At 40.5% G+C, this 16,644-nt stretch overlaps 1 protein-coding gene across 18 annotated transcripts in view; it reads right to left on the minus strand.

Moving 5' to 3' along the window:
* The window catches only part of FRYL (FRY like transcription coactivator), a 298,493-nt gene that overhangs the window by 117,216 nt on the left and 164,633 nt on the right, over positions 1-16,644 (minus strand). For all 18 annotated transcript variants that reach the window (XM_051831505.2, XM_070068188.1, XM_070068186.1 and 15 more), the window contains 3 exons: positions 14,224-14,320; positions 461-540; positions 3-83 (listed from right to left, as the gene is read on the minus strand). In XM_051831505.2, coding sequence (XP_051687465.2) covers positions 3-83; positions 461-540; positions 14,224-14,320 — 258 coding nt within the window. The remainder of the gene's footprint in view (positions 1-2; positions 84-460; positions 541-14,223; positions 14,321-16,644) is intronic.

Genomic DNA, 16,644 nt, shown 5'->3' on the forward strand with positions numbered 1-16,644 from the left:
ACTTTGATTGGGCAAGAACCCCTATGACCTCTGCATATAAATCTGCAATAATATGCACGTTCCCAGTGTTGGTTCCTGAATATCTAAAATAACAAGAGAACAAACATTTCATTAAAGTTTTCTGCAAATTCATTCTTAATAAATTTGAACATTCCTTATAAGAGTGTTATATAATTTTCTCTAAATATTCATTTATAGAATAAAAACGCACACAAATTTTCATTTATCTCCAGATTTTAACTTGGCATGAAATTTAACTTTCTGGTTCTTTTAAATCCAACTGACAGTGTTATGAGATATTTTTACAAAAACTTTCTTACAAGCTTTTTGTGTGCATTCAAGAAAAATGGGAAGATAATTGCTTTGAATGCTTAAAAAAAGATCAAGAACTCAAATTATATTTAAAATAGCCTAAATTTGGATTGTAGAGAAAAACAATTCAAGTTAGTATTTTACTTACCCTTCCTTATGTTTAAAGTGCTTAAAAGCTAAGTTCAGAACTTCGTGAACTAAGGGATCAGGTACAGGATGAACAGGAATCTAGAATTAAAGAAAATGATCCAGAGAGAGCTAATAAGGTATTGATTAGTCTTTCATGAGCACTCTCATTATTTTAACTAATCAATTTTAAATTTTCATGATATAATCTATTACTAATCTCCCAATCTTCCTTTTTTCAGAGAATCTCATTGATTTCCCTAAGAACTTCGTTACCCATCTAACTCAATAAACTCTAAATTAAATAAATGTAGCTTTATAATCGCAAATCATTAAACTGTGGACTAAGTAGACGGACAGGCAGCAGTTATTACTACTGTTGTTATTGTTACTGTCAAAAGCTAAAACAAGAACCCTGCACAAGGCTATACAAAACCCACAAAAAAGCAACCTTTGTAATGAGCCAGTCCCACATTCCATAAAGTTCAATTTTCCATGATGAACAGCAGCCAAAAGGAACACAATCGCCAACAACTATAAATCCTTTATGACTTTATTGTTAGAAATGTCATTTAAACATCCTCATTTAAGTTTCTTTAAAACTAAATGCTAGTTCTCAACATGTAAAAAAAAAATTTAAATCAGTAAATAAAATCCCTGTTGCTCTCCACATATCATCACTAGCAACAACTTGAGGTATCTTTCCAGACTTTTTCTCACACTCTCCCAACACTCATGATTGCATATATGCCTCATTATATACCTTTCCATGTCAGTGCTTAGAGTGTCTCTTTATACTTCTTTAGACCCACATAACACTGTGTATATGTGCATGTGTGTGTCAATTTATTTAACAAGCCCCCTGTTAAAACAGTTCACTCCAGATTTTCCATATTCAAACAGTATTACAATAAACATTAATACATTTTATATTATGAAGAGGTTATCGTACAGTTTTGCCAGAAAGAGTCCAAAAGGGGAAACTGATAGGTTAAAGTGTATACAAAAGTCACTGTTGATACATGTGGAAGGATGCCAACAAGTTTAGAGAGAAAAAGAGTTAAAAGTTTATTTTGGTGCAAAACTTGAAATCTATGCACAGTTTTGTAATATAATACACATGTCTTTAAACTTTTTAAAGACCTTTCATATAGATGGTTTTCAGAAATTTTTTGCATCAAATGGACATTTTGAACTACCTTCACATAGCCATACAGAAAACAATGAAAACATTTCTTTTTTAAAAAAAATTCACATATGATTAATTTTTAATGAAATAGTGGATAAGATTAAATTGTAAAAGAGATATTAAATAAAAGCAAGAGAGCTACAAAGTAGATTAAGGGGAAAAAAATCGAGAACTATAATTTCTCTGAAATGATCAGAATGACTCCAGTGGGTCTGATGAAGGAGAACATTTTATTAAAAATGGAGATTATTTTTAAAAAATGGAGATTTCTCGGGGCCAGTGCCATGGCATGGTGGGTAAAGTCACCACCTGCAGTGCTGTCAGCCCCTATGTGTGCAGGTTTGAGTCCCGGCTGCTCCACCTCTGATCCAGTTCTCTGCTGTGCCCTGGGAAAACAGTAGAAGATGGCCCAAGTCCTTGGGTCCCTGCACCTACATGGGAGATCAGGAAGAAGCTCCTGACTCTTGGCTTTGGATCCGCTCAGCTCCAACCTTTGCAGCCAATTGGGGAGTGAACCAGTTCCCTCTCTCTTCCTCTTCTTTTTTTTTTAAAAATTTTTTAATTTTTTAAATTTTTTTATATTTTTTTGACAGGCAGAGTGGACAGTGAGAAAGAGAGACAGAGAGACAGAGAGAAAGGTCTTCCTTTGCCGTTGGTTCACCCTCCAATGGCCGCCACAGCCGATGCGCTGCAGCCGGCGCACCGCGCTGATCCGATGGCAGGAGCCAGGTACTTCTCCTGGTCTCCCATGGGGTGCAGGGCCCAAGCACTTGGGCCATCCTCCACTGCACTCCCTGGCCAGAGCAGAGAGCTGGCCTGGAAGGGGGGCAACCGGGACAGAATCCGGCACCCCGACCGGGACTAGAACCCAGTGTGCCAGCGCTGCAAGGCGGAGGATTAGCCTAGTGAACCGCGGTACCGGCCCTTCCTCTTCTCTCTCTCTTTCAACTCTGCCTCTCAAATAAATAAATAAATCTTAAAAAAAAAAAAAGAGAGAGAGAGAGAGAGAGAGATTTCTCACAAAGGTGAATCTATCAGAAGGGCACTGGATTTAGTTGTGAATAGTGGTCAAAAAATTAGCTTAACATGTGCCTATAAGAAAGACATTAGATAAGAATAATCAAAATTAGCTGGTGCGGCAGCTCACTAGGCTAATCCTCCGCCTGCGGCGCCGGCACACGGGGTTCTAGTCCCGGTTGGGGCGCCGGATTCTGTCCCCGTTGCCCCTCTTCCAGGCCAGCTCTCTGCTATGGCCCGGGAATGCAGTGGAGGATGGCCCAAGTCCTTGGGCCTTGCACCCTCATGGGAGACCAGGAGAAGCACCTGGCTCCCAGCTTCGGATAAGTGCAATGCACCAGCCGCAGCGCACCTCGGTGGCCACTGGAGGGTGAACCAATGGCAAAAAGGAAGACCTTTCTCTCTGTCTCTCTCACTATCCACTCTGCCTGTCAAAAAAGAAAAAAATAATAATAATCAAAATTAAGTTGTAGGGGCCAGTGCTGTGGCATAGCAGGTAAAGCTGCCTCCTTTGATACTGGCATTCCAGGTGGGCGCCAGTTTGAGTCCCGGCTGCTCCTTTTCTGATCTAGCTGGCAGTGGAGTATGTCCCAAGGATTTGGGCCCTTGCACCTACATGGGAGACCCAGAAGAGGCTCTGGGATCCTGGCTTCAGTCTGGCCCAGCCCTGGCCATTGTGGCCATCTGGGGAGTGGATCAGCAGATGGAGGATCCCTCTCTATTTCTCTCTGTAATTCTTTTCAAAATAAATCAATACATCAATAAATAAATAAATATTTTAAAAAAATAACGAGGGTAATAAATCCAAGAAACTCAGTAATTATTCATTTACATTTATCCATCAAAATGAGAAGGTAACTAAAATCACATAACACTGGCATCACTTTTTTTGTTTTAAAGATTTATTTATTTCTTTATTTGAAAAATAAAGATTTGTTTATTTACTTATTTGAAAGGCAGAATTATGGAGAGGCAGAGAGAGAGAGAGAAGTATTCAATCCCCTGGTTCACTCCCCAGATGGCCGCAATGCCTGGAGCTGGACTGATCCAAAGCCAGGAGCTTCTTCAGGTCTCCTGCATGGGGCAGCTTGGCCAAGCACTTGGCCCATCTGCTACTACTTTCGACGGCTATAGCAGAGAGCTGGATCAGAAATGTAGCAGCTGGGACTTGAACCGACACCTATATTGGATGCCAGTGATGCAGGAGGCGGCTTTACCCACTATGCCATGGTGCCAGCCTCTGGCACCACCTTTTTTTTTTTTAAGATTTATTTATTTACTTTAAAGTAAGAGTTACAAAATGAGAGAAAAAGAGGCAGAGAGAGATAGAGACAGATCTTCCATCCACTGTTCACTCCCCAGTTAGCCACAATGGCTGAAGTGGTGCCGATCTGAAGGCAGGAGCCAGGAGCTTCCTCCGGGCCTCCCACATGGGTGCAGGGACCCAAGGACTTAGGCCATCTTCTACTGCTTTCCCAGGCCATAGCAGAGAGCTGGATGGGAAGTAGAGCAGCCGGGACACGAACCTGTGCCCATATAGGATGCAAGTACTGAAGACTGGGGCTTTAACTCACTGTGCCACAGCGCCGGCCCCCTGGCACCACTTTTAAAACACTGTCTCAAGCACAGGGAAGGCATGTGACATCATTTCATAAAGGGCTTTGGTGAACTTTCAGTCACGGTCAAAGGATATGGCTGTGACACTGGCTTAAGAGCCTGGAAAAATGACTTAGGATTTAGTGTTGACCCCAGAAGGATCAGAAAGACCATTCATTTCACATTTCCTAGAAACTGACACAGCCTTACTACCTGAACCTGGAATTCAATTTGAAGAAAATGTACCATGGGGGACATTTCTATTCTTCCCTATCACAAGATAAAATAAGCATTATTTGATGAAGAAGCCAAAATGCAAACACTTATGTTTGCAGGTCTTAGAGACTCTTTCAATTAAAAGTACTTTGATGATACCAGAAAGAATTGAAGTTTGTTCTTTGTAGAAGCTGAGGCTTTTAAATCCTATGTCAATAACAGGTAAAATCCGATTTTTTTTACATAGTAAATTTCAGAAATTCAGACACTAGACAAATAGCTTACCCTTTGTCCCACACTGATTACCTGAGAATTTAGCCCAGAATTTCTCTAGCAATTAGAGATACTTAACTAAGAATTTTATGATTGGTTTATATAATTATAAGAATATTCAAATCTCTTATGGAACCTCTAGTAGTGAAATTGGCACCAAGAGAAGCAATGACTTGATCAGCCCTTGTCCTGGCTGTCGAGGAACAGCTTACTATTTTATTCTTTTTACTACTTTTTTTTTCTACTTAATACAATTGGTTAAACTCTTTACTTAACTCAGAATTATTCTTAGGTGTTTAAATCCAATTGAAAAGTGATCCCTGTTAAAAATAAGAGTGGGAATAAGAGAGGGAGGAGATGTACAGTTCGGTACACATTCCTTTGGACTTACCCATAAGAGTAAAGCTAAAAACTTGCCATGGGACTCCAAATCCCATTAAGTTGGCAGGTACCAATGCCATCTTACTACTTAAAGTGATCATTTTAAGTGCATAACTGATCATAAAGATAGGAATAAGTGTCAAAGAGATCACATAAATAAGACTAAGACTCTGTGGCAAAAAATGACCTAAAAGAGAGCTCTGTGGGTGAGATCCCAATGGAAAGAAGGGCCATCAAAGGAGGAAAGAGCTTCCACTTTGATTATGGCCTCGTCTAAATAATGTCAGAGTTTGTGGACTCAAGAGGCTTCCATAGCCTTAGCAGCTCATGACAAGAGCCTCAGGTGATCACTGTCATCAGAAATAAAGTAAGAGTGTCAATTGTTAAATCAACAACAGGAGTCACTGTGCACTTGCTCCCCATGTAGGATCTCTGTCCTTAATGTGTTGTACTATGAGAATTAATGGTAAAACTAGTCTTCAAACAGTACTTTATACTTTCATGTGTCTGGGTGGGTGCAAACTGTTGAAATCCTCACTTAGTATAGAAGTGATCTACTGTACATAAAGATAATTAAAAATGAATCTTGGGGCCGACACCACGGCTCACTAGGCTTACTGCGGCACCGGTACCCTGGATTCTAGAACCAGTTGGGGCACTGGATTCTGTCCCAGTTGCTTCTCTTCCAGTCCAGCTCTCTGCTGTGGCCTGTGAAGGCAGTGGAGGATGGATGGCCCAAGTGCTAGGGCCCTGCACCCACATAGGAGACCAGGAGGAAGCACCTGGCTCCTGGCTTCAGATCATCACAGCGTGCCAGCCGTAGTGGCCATTTGGGGGGTGAACCAACGGATGGAAGACCTTTCTCTCTGTCTCTCTCTCTCACTAACTCTCCCTGTCAAAAAAAAAAAAAAGAATCTTGGGGCTGGCACTGTGGCGCAGCAGGTTAACACCCTGGCCTGAAGTGCCGGCATCTCATATGGGCACCGATTTGAGTCCCAGCTACTCCACTACCAATCCAGCTCTCTGCTTGGCCTGGGAAAGCAGCAGAAAATGACCCAAGCCCTTGGGCCCCTGCACCCGCATGGGAGACCCGGAAGAAGCTCCTGGCTCCTGGCTTCAGATCAGTGCAGCTCCAGCCGTTGTGGCCAACTGGGGAGTGAACCAGTGGATGGAAGACCTCTGTGTCTCTCTCTCTCTCTCTGCCTCTCCTTTCTCTGTGTAACTCTGACTTTCACATAAATAAATAAATCTTTAAAAAAAAAAAAGTGAAACTTAACGAAGAATGGGATGAGAAAGGGAGCAGGAGGTGGGACGACAGTCGGGGTGGGGGTGCGGTATGGGGGAAAGAACCGCTATAATCCGAAAGCTGTACCTACGAAATTTATATTTATTAAATAAAAGCTTTCTAAGAAATAAAATAAACCGCCACATTAAAAAAACTCTTATAGGCATACACACCTCCTCATTATAATAGTGTAACAATCACATATTATTGATATAACAATCTCAGAATACTGGCTGGTCACTTATGTAGACATGTGGCAACCCTTTCCTTACTACCTTGAGAAATCTCTCTGTAGGACCATGCCATTCATTGCATATCAAGAGAACAATGAATAATAGTATATCCAGAAAATTCCTTTATAACCATACCAACTTGTTCAATTTCTTAGAAACAAACTAAATCAAACCTTTACACAATAAATAAAAACTTTTTTTTCATGATAAATGCATAGAAACAACAGGGACTTTTCAGAACCAAAGCTTCTCTTTTTACTAGCTGTGTCAACTTCTACGGCTCTGGTTTCTCTAAAATGTAGATCATAGATTAAGGACCCATAATTATTATCCTTGAGAGAAGGCAAGCCCCAGCATACTGTAATTGAAACTTGTTTCTTATCTTCTTCCCGTTGTACCTTTCTCTAAAAAGGGCTCAGCCAAAATTTTTACCTCCTGGAAATGCAGAGCAGATGAAGTGGTTAGGATATAGAACAGAGAAACTGAAGGCAAAGGCAAGTGAGAAAATGGTAGGAAATCAAACCCCAGGGAAGCAGGAAGGCAGGTGCGGTAACCCTTGATTTTGCCTTGCCTGATTTGCCTGGATTGAGCCAAATAAACTGGACCCCAAGACAACAAGAAAATGACTGAAAGTGAGTCACCTGGTAAGTCCCAGTTAGTATGTGTTTATTTCAATGATAACCTTAGGGCAGGGCAGACATCTGTCACTTGGTGATGCCAAACGTTAGCCATGAACAGCACAGAGAGATCTGGATCAAGCACAGCCTCACTCCCAGAACTGACTTCCCAACTCAGGTCACTAACATGCAGGCTAGCCTTAAAATAATATAAAACAGTGTTTTAGGTGATTTCACTTCTATACCTCACATACTGTGCTGTCCTGTGGCTTACCGCAATACCCTCTGCACAGGGAGGTTTTGTGTGTTCTAGGACAGAGATAGGAAACAAGAGGCAACTGAAACTTTTGATTTCTCCCAGAAGGTCCTAATTCATTCTAGCTCCATCTGAAGTCTAAGCCAGAAAACGAGGGAAACACACGGTTGTGCTGCCTGCTCCTTCTGCCTGCCCTCTCCTACCACCAACAGTACTTTCTACATGTCTACGTGCCAGGTGCTAGGTACACATTTCTATATGCATTATTTATAACCAACTCAAAAGGTGAGTAATTTGTTCTCTATAGAGGAAGACACTGAAGTTCAGAGGTTGGTAAATACTGCTTGTGGAAAACCTGTCCCCCAGCTTCTCAATGAAAGGGCATTTAATAAATGAAACAAGTGAGATCTACGAAAACTTTTGATGTTATACCTAGAAAAGAAAGATAAATATAAAGTGAAATTGGCATACCTTTAATATTTAGGAAGAAAATGAACAACTTCTAAAACTGTTAAAGAATAAACATTACAAGAATGCGCAGATGTTCTAGAAGTCCCTATCTTTCCTTATATTTTCAGTATAAAAAAAAAGAAAATGTATCTTCTCAAACTCAATTCCAAAAAAAAGAGGGGAGGAGAAAATTTAATTTCGGTTCAGAGGAAAAGAGTTGTACTTTCATGAAGTAATGGTTTCATTCTTAGCATCAAAGATTGTTTAGATCTTGCAATTTGGTGTGATTTTAGAAGCAGCTCTAATTTTTCTTCAAGATTCAAGAAAACTATATCCTTTTACTAAAGAGTACCCAAGCCTAGGGCTAGCATATTAGCACATCAGATTAATGACACTGAGTAGGTCGCCACTAGCACCCCATATTAGAGTACCAACTTTAGTCCTTGCTACTCTGCTTTCAATCGAGATTCCTGCTAATGTACTTGGGTTTCTACCACACATGTGGTAGACCAGGATGGAGTTACTGGCTCTTGGCTTTGATCTGGCCCAGCCCTGGCTGTTTTAGCCATTTGGAGAGTGCAGCAGCAGATGGCAGATCTCTTTCACTCTTGCTCTCGTTCTCTCTCATTCTGTCTCTCACTCTCTATCACTGTGTCTTTGAAATAAATACATAAAGCTTTACAGAAAAATACCCAGGGTAACTCCAAGATTACTCTTAACACCTTCTTCCAAAATGCAATGCTTTTATCACATTAGAAAAGCAAAAACAACAATTATTGTTTATAGCCCTTATCTGTACTCCTGAGGATCAGTGGTCTTTCTATTTACTACATGTTGAATTCTTTATTTAGTGGAAGATTCAGCTTGTGATTATAAAGTAAACCGAAACCATGTTATAGCAAAAACTATTAAAAAAAAAAAAAAAGGAGGAGGAGGAAGGATGTGAAGTATCATTATGTTCTAAAACTCTTACATAAAGGCGTTGGCATTGTGGCGTAGCAGATACAGTCACTGCCTATAAACAGTGTCATATGGTTCAAGTGCTTGGGCTACATCTACATGGGAGAACTGGAAGAAGCTCCTGGCTTCAGATCAACCCAGCTCTGGCCACGGCAGCCACTTGGGGAATGAACCAGTGGATGGAAAACCTCTCTCTCTCTGCCTCTGCCTCTGCCTCTCTGTAACTCTGCCTGTCATATAAATAAATAAATCTTTAAAAAAAATGCTTTTGCTAACTGGCAAGGAGAAAAGGATTAAAAAAAACCCTGTATGTATGAAATACATTAAACCTGTTCACTTTATATAAATATAAAAAGTTAATACAGTTCTTATGATCCAGTATATTATTATTTTATGCTTTATTTTTTGAAAATATTTTATGAACTTTAATTTGTCTATTTACTCTGGAAGCTAAAAGACCACATTTACTGGTGTATTCATTTGATAAATATTAGAAATACACAGTCTTTCTGATTGCTATGTTCTTTGCTTTCAGAGCTCACAGAGCCAGAAAAGAGACAAAATCCTTCTCACAGTTCCTCCTCTTCACTTTCATCAGGTTCAGCCAAACACTCTAACTCAGGGCCAGTCCTTCAGGGATGTGGAGGGTATAATCATATTTTTCCTATCATATCCATACTTACATATGGATGTTACAAAATGGAGGTAATACAGTATATGCTATTTGATATCTCACAACATTTAATTCAATGCATATGAGAACTATTTTCCTCAAGTCAATAAATATTTTTCAAAACAAAACAAAAAGTAAAGAATAACAAAATAGGGATATTGGGGAGGCAGCAAGATTCACTCATTAGCTAAATGACCAAGTCTTGACACAAGAGAGAACAGATTCACACATAAGCAAAAAGAAGAATCACCCAAAAATGTGAACCTTCAACATCAGAAAGGCCAATGTAAAAACCGAAAATGCCAAGGATCTATTCTACACACAAACAAGATTCCACCACTACAGCTAAGCAGATGGGGCCAGCGCTGTGGCACAGTAGGTTAATCTTCCACCTGTGGTGCCGGCATCTCATATGGGCGCCGGTTCTAGTCCCAGCTGCTCCTCTTCCAATCCAGCTCTCTGGGAAAGCAGTAGAAGATGGCCTAAAAGCTTGGGTCTGTGCACCCACATGGGAGATCCGGAAGAAGTTCCTGGCTCCTGGGCAGCTCCAGCTGTTGCGGCCATTTGGGGAGTGAACCAACGGAAGGAAGGCGTTTCTCTCTGTCTCTCCCTCTCACTCTCTGTAACTCTACCTCTCAAATACATAAATAAAATCTTTTTAAAAAAAAAAAATAAATAAAGCTAAGCAGAGAGCTTGAAATGGCTCATAGCTAGATTTCCCAACTTTCTTGTTTGTTTCAAAGAATAAATAAACAAATAAAATTCAATATAAAAATAAATTTACTGGGGCCAGCAATGTGGTGCAGCAGGTTAAAGCCCCGGTCTGCAGTGCCAGCATCCCATATGGACATCAGTCCTGGCTGCTCTACTTTTGACCCAGCTCTCTGCTATGGCATGGGTAAGCAGTAGAAAATGGCCCAAGTCCTGCACCTACATGGGAGACCTGGAAGAAGCTCCTGGCTCCTGGCTTTGGATTGGCCCAGCTCCAGCTGTTGTGGCCATTTGGGGAGTTTATCAGTGCATGGAAAAGCTTTGCCTCTGCCTCTCTGTAACTCTGCCTTTCAAATAAGTAAGTAAGTAAATAAATAAATTAATAAATAAATATCTTTAAAAGAAAAAGGTAAGAAAATTACTTAGAGTTTTCCAAATGTTCTACCTGATGTCTGAACATGCCTTAATCATGGATTATAAAGTCCTTGGTACTGGCCAGTGCCGTGGCTCACTTGGCTAATCCTCCGCCTGTGGCGCTGGCACCCCAGGTTCTAATCCCAGTTGCAGCGCCGGATTCTGTCCCGGTTGCTCCTCTTCTAGTCCAGCTCTCTGCTGTGGCCCGGGAGGGCAGTGGGGGATGACCCAAATGCTTGGGCCCTGCGCCCGCATGGGAAACCAGGAGAAACACCTGGCTCCTGGCTTTGGATCGGCATAGCTCCAGCTGTGGCAGCCATTTGGGGGGTGAACCAACAGAAGGAAGACCTTTCTCTCTGTCTCTCTCTCACTGTCTAACTCTGCCTGTCAAATAAATAAATAAATAAAAAAGTCCTTGGTACTAACACACTATAATCTGTAGTTGGCCATTACCCCAATCTTACTTTCCTGAGAAAACAAAATTATTCTTCTATCACCTTGAGTTAACTTTGTTCCCATAGTGACCTACTTTACTTAGTTTCATTTTATTTATATTAACTAAATTTTTTTATCTTTAACTTTGTTATGATTCAAGCTTTAATTCTGTAAGATACTGACCATTTTACCTAGCTTCATACCAATGATTTCAACAATAAGAATAATTTTATTTTTAGCATTAAAAAGAGCAAATCTAGAGTAAGAAAAATATGATCTAGCCTAATAACCTTCAACATCTGTAAAATCAAAGAAATAGATAGCCTTGACTGTGCACTTTGCATTCACCATATATTATTGTATTTAATGCTCATGATTTTACAAAAATAATCATTCTTTTTATAGAGGAAGAAAGAGTGGGTAATAAGTTCCCCAAAGTTACAAGGCAAGCAAGACTGCTTGGGACAGTAACACTTGCTGGATTTACTCTAATAATCAGTTGGCACAATGGATACAGAGTCCTTCATGCATTAGCATTCTAAGCATGTATGATCATTACTGAGTACTTCACAAATTATCCAAGGAATAAATGATCTATAATACATGAGTCCAAGGACTAACCTACAAAGAAAATGTACTGCTCCTGAAAACTGAAGCACTATGTATCAACATGTCAATACTCTTGAATCTGTCTAACTCACCAAAATACAACTGAATCACATTTTAATATAGGTATATCCTTTGAACAAAAGTTAAAAGTCCTATTAAAGACATAAATTACATTGATTATCCTCTGGATCTATTAAATGCTATGTCATTCTGACAAAAGAAAATTGGCATAGTGTATCATACTATTTTTATTGATTTTTACTTCATTTTCTGTAGTTTTATTAGTTTTGGAGATGTGAAAAGACTTGCCTTTTACTAGTGGTGAAGTTCCTATATAGGGTTTTAGACAGATAAAGTGTATCTATGTTTTTGGTGAGAGATACTTTTTTGGTGTCTGACAAGTGCATTTGAATCAAGTTACGAGGCTGACACTAAAAAGGGAAGGGTATATGCCAAGGGCACTATAGGTTGGGACAAAATAGTGAAAGAATCAAAGACCAAGATTAGCCATCGGAGTCGCCATATTCCTCTTCTTCACACTTTTAGACCACGTGAACCATAAGTCAGAAATGATTTTGTGCAGTGAACTTGAAAAATGAGCCCATTGGAAAACAAAATTCTTAAATTTGTAGATTTAAAAAAACCAGAAGAAGGATATGGATTATTTAAAAAGAAGAAGAGGAGGACGACTATAAAAGTAACGGAGAGAACATGGAGCCTAAGGAGTAAGAAGTGAAGCCATTTGGGGAGTTTATCAGTGGAAGGCCCTTCAGGATGGCTTTGAAGCCATTATAATTAGCGGTATCTTTTAGATGAGAAGAGAATGGGGTTGCTAGGAGAGAGACAAGCAGTGATCAGAGAGCTCTGGATGTAAGTTAGAGAGTTTGCAAATGTCTCCAGAGAGGCAAAGACACATAAATACTGGTGACCAAGTCAAAGTCCATTCATGATTTATGGCCATTTCTGGTCATCAGCTCCTCCCACCCTAGTTAGTTTGACCTCTAGCTCTTAGCATTCCAGCTAAACTGAGAGATTACAGAAATCAATATGGCTTATTAGCATACTCCCAAAGGAAATGCCTTTGCTTCACCTGTTAAAATCTTTGTGAAAGGTACAAATTACAGTTATTTTATCTTTGACTAACTTATTTATATATTTTAAATACTGAATTATTTGCAGATTTCAGAGTACAAAATAACTCTTTTCACATATACTGCAAAAACAAAAGTGAGATATAAATGATTATATAATACAATTATTGTTATGCTGATTATAGCCAAAAAACAAACTATCAATTAACTAGTATATCTTTCATTGGTGTTTATTATCATATATTCCATTATATGTAACAAAAACAACACTATCCAAACATGTCATATGCGAAATATGATTTTTCTTAAGGTTTCCTACAAAATGACACAATGTCCATCACTGAAACTACATGTATTATCCTCAAATTATATCTAATTTTTTAAAGACTGGAAACTTAAATTTAAAAGTCAAAACTGGCATTTATATGAAAACTTGTATTGATTTTGAACAGTAAAAATACATGATAAACCTAATGTTAGATATTTAATATACCTTTACTCTCTATCCATTCATATGAGTAGTCTGTGACACAACAAGCAGTGACAGTAAGCATTCTAGTACTCATTGGATGAATAACCAAAAATAATTTCACTGGGGCCAGCACCATGACGTAGCAGGTAAAGCTTCCACCCATAGTGCTGGCATCCCATATGGGCATCAGTTCCAGTCCTGGCTGCTCCACTTCCGATCCAGCTCTCTGCTATGGCCTGAGAAAGCAGTAGAAGATGGCTCAAGTCCTTGGGCCCCTGCACCTACATGAGAGATCTGGAAGACCTGGAAGAAGCTCCTGGCTCCTGGCTTCAGATCAGCCCAGCTCTGGTCACTACAGCCATTTGGAGAATGAACTAGTGAATAGAAGACCTCTCTCTCTCTCTCTCTCTCTCTCTGCCTCTATAACTCCACCTTTCAAATAAATAAATAAATATTTATAAAATATTCATTATCTCACTTGTCAGAAATCATTTGAACTTGACAGTGTAGTCTTACCCTCATCAAATCACCATTACTTATGTATAACTGCACAATTACTACATGTTAGAATGCAGATTTGAGGAAGAGCGATTAAGTGGAAGCAAAAAGAGACCAAAATAGTTGAATGATGAGCAGATCAAATTATAACAAAAAGTCTATATTGAACACAATTCCCATTCACCTATAATTTGCTAACAAGATGGTATCTGAAGGTAAAAAGAATAGGGAGTGATAGGAACAGGGCAGGAAAGCCCAAGGCAAATGGAAGACCTATATTTAAATGATAGGGATTTGGTTAATGTGGGTCACAACTTTAGACATAACACCTAAAAGAGAGAACTGAAATGTGACGATACAGCAAGCAAAATGTTAGAAATACAGACGTGGCAGAAATAACAGAGCTTACCTGCTTTAGAACTTCGACTAAAACTAAACAGAAAATGAAATCTACTGCTAAGTCCCGCCTTTCAAGAAGATAATCTCTTTCACGTTGCTGTTCATCCCTGAAACAAGAACCCAAAATTACTATTACGACTACAAGTTTTGAAATACCTATAGGTTAGTAGTTCATGTTGCCTACTGTGTTCCTACTATGTATGGTGTGCTATAGCAACTGTTTTTTTTTTCAAACACGCTTCACTATTTTATCTGTCAGCAATTAAAGCTAAGCTAAACTAATTAGTAAGAAGGAAAAAGAGTATTATACATTTTAAAAACCTAGCATTGTTGCACAGTGATCATTAATTGTTTTTATTAAGAATTGAAACAAGGGGTAGGCATTGCAGCACAGTGGGTTAAGTTTCCAGTTGGGACATCTGCAGCCCATATTAGAGTGTCTGGGATCTAGTCCCTACTCCTTTTATTTTTTAAAAGATTTATTTATTATTTATTTGAATGTCAAAGTTATAAAGGCCGGTGCTGTGGCATAGCTGGTAAAGCCATCACCTGTGGTGCTGGCATCCCATATGGGTGCTGGTTTAAATTGCTTTGCTCCACTTCTGATCCAGCTCCCTGCTAATCTGACTGGGAAGGCAGTGGAAGACGGTCCAGGTGCTTGGGCCTCTACACCCACGTGGGAGATCCAGAAGAAGCTCATGGCTTCAGCCTGGCCCACCCCAGGTCATTATGGCCATTTGGGGAGTGAACCAGCAGATGAAAGATCGATCTCTCTCTTTCTCAACACAACTCTGTCTTTCAAATAAATAAATAAATCTTTTAAAAAAGGAAAGAAGAAAATCAGAGTTACAGAGGGAGGGGAAAGACAGAGACAGAGACAACGCTGGCATTGCAGGCAGCAGCTTTACCTGCTACACCACAACATTGGCCCCATCCTCCTCTGCTTTTGATCTAGCTTCCAGCTAATGCACAGCCTGGAAGGTAGCAGAAGACAGCTCAAGTAGTTGAGTGTCTGCCACCCATGGGGGAAACTAGGACGGAGCTCTGCATTCCAGGCATCAACCCTGCTCAGCCCTGGCTGTTGCAGGCTTTTGAAGAGTACACCCATAGATGAAAGCTCTCTACCGTTCAAATAAATAAAAATGAGTATCTGAACACTTTTAAAAAGAACTATAACAAAAGTAATAACTTTTATAGGTGAAAATACAGCATGAGGAAGCTTTATCAAAAGTTGAAAAATCAATGCAGTAGTGGCATCTACTAAAGTCCCATAGTAAACCACAGGCAATCATCTGCATGAATACCATGGATGCTCTATAGAATACCAAGACCTCCTTGGGAGTCTCCAGCATTGTGGGGCTGATCCAGCTCCCTGCGAATGGCCTAAGAAAAGTAGCGGAAGATGGCACAAGTACTTAGGCCCCTGCTACCCATGTGGGAGACCCGGATAAAGCTCCTGACTCCTGGCTTTGTCCTAGCTCAGACCTAGCTGCTGCGGCCACTTAGGGAGTGAATCTGTGGATGGAAGATCTCTCTGTCTCTCTCTTTTTTTTATTTATTTATTTTTTTTTTTAGTAAGGTCTTCATTCCGTTGGTTCACTCCCCAAATGGCCACTATGGCTGGCGCTGTGCCAATCTGAAGCCAGGAGCCAGGCCCTTCCTCCTGGTCTCCCATGTGGGTGCAGGAGCCCAAGCACTTGGGCCATCCTCCACTGCCCTCCCGGGCCACAGCAGAGAGCTGGGCCACAGCAGAGAGCTGGACTGGAAGAGGAGCAACCAGGACAAGAACCCGGCTCCCATATGAGATGCCGGCACCACAGGTGGAGGATTAACCAAGTGAGCCATGGCGCTGGCCCCCTAGATCTCTCTGTCTCTCTCTCCCCATCTCTTTCTGTAACTCTGACTTTCAGATAAATAAAATCTTTTAAAAACAAAGAAGACCTCCCTGGGAAATGGAAGAGAATTCAAGTTTCAGGATTTGATGACCAAAAAGAGCATCACAATGTTACCACACTAGTGCAGGGCTTTGGCAGTCTTCCTGTATCACAAGAATTGCTTCCTGGCCGGCGCCGTGGCTCACTAGGCTAATCCTCCGCCTTGCAGCACCGGCACACCGGGTTCTAGTCCCGGTCAGGGCACCGGATTCTGTCCCGGTTGCCCCTCTTCCAGGCCAGCTCTCTGCTGTGGCCAGGGAGTGCAGTGGAGGATGGCCCAAGTCCTTGGGCCCTGCACCCCGTGGGAGACCAGGATAAGTACCTGGCTCCTGCCTTCGGATCAGCGTGGTGCGCCGGCCGCGCCAGCCATTGGAGGGTGAACCAACGGCAAAAGGAAGACCTTTTTTTCTCTCTCTCTCTCTCTCTCACTGTCCACTTTGCCTGTTAAAAAATTTTTAAAAAATAAATTAAATAAAAAAAAAGAATTGCTTCCTTTC

The sequence above is a fragment of the Oryctolagus cuniculus genome, chromosome 2, assembly GCF_964237555.1.
Source record: "Oryctolagus cuniculus chromosome 2, mOryCun1.1, whole genome shotgun sequence".
NCBI classification, from domain to species: Eukaryota; Metazoa; Chordata; class Mammalia; order Lagomorpha; family Leporidae; genus Oryctolagus; species Oryctolagus cuniculus.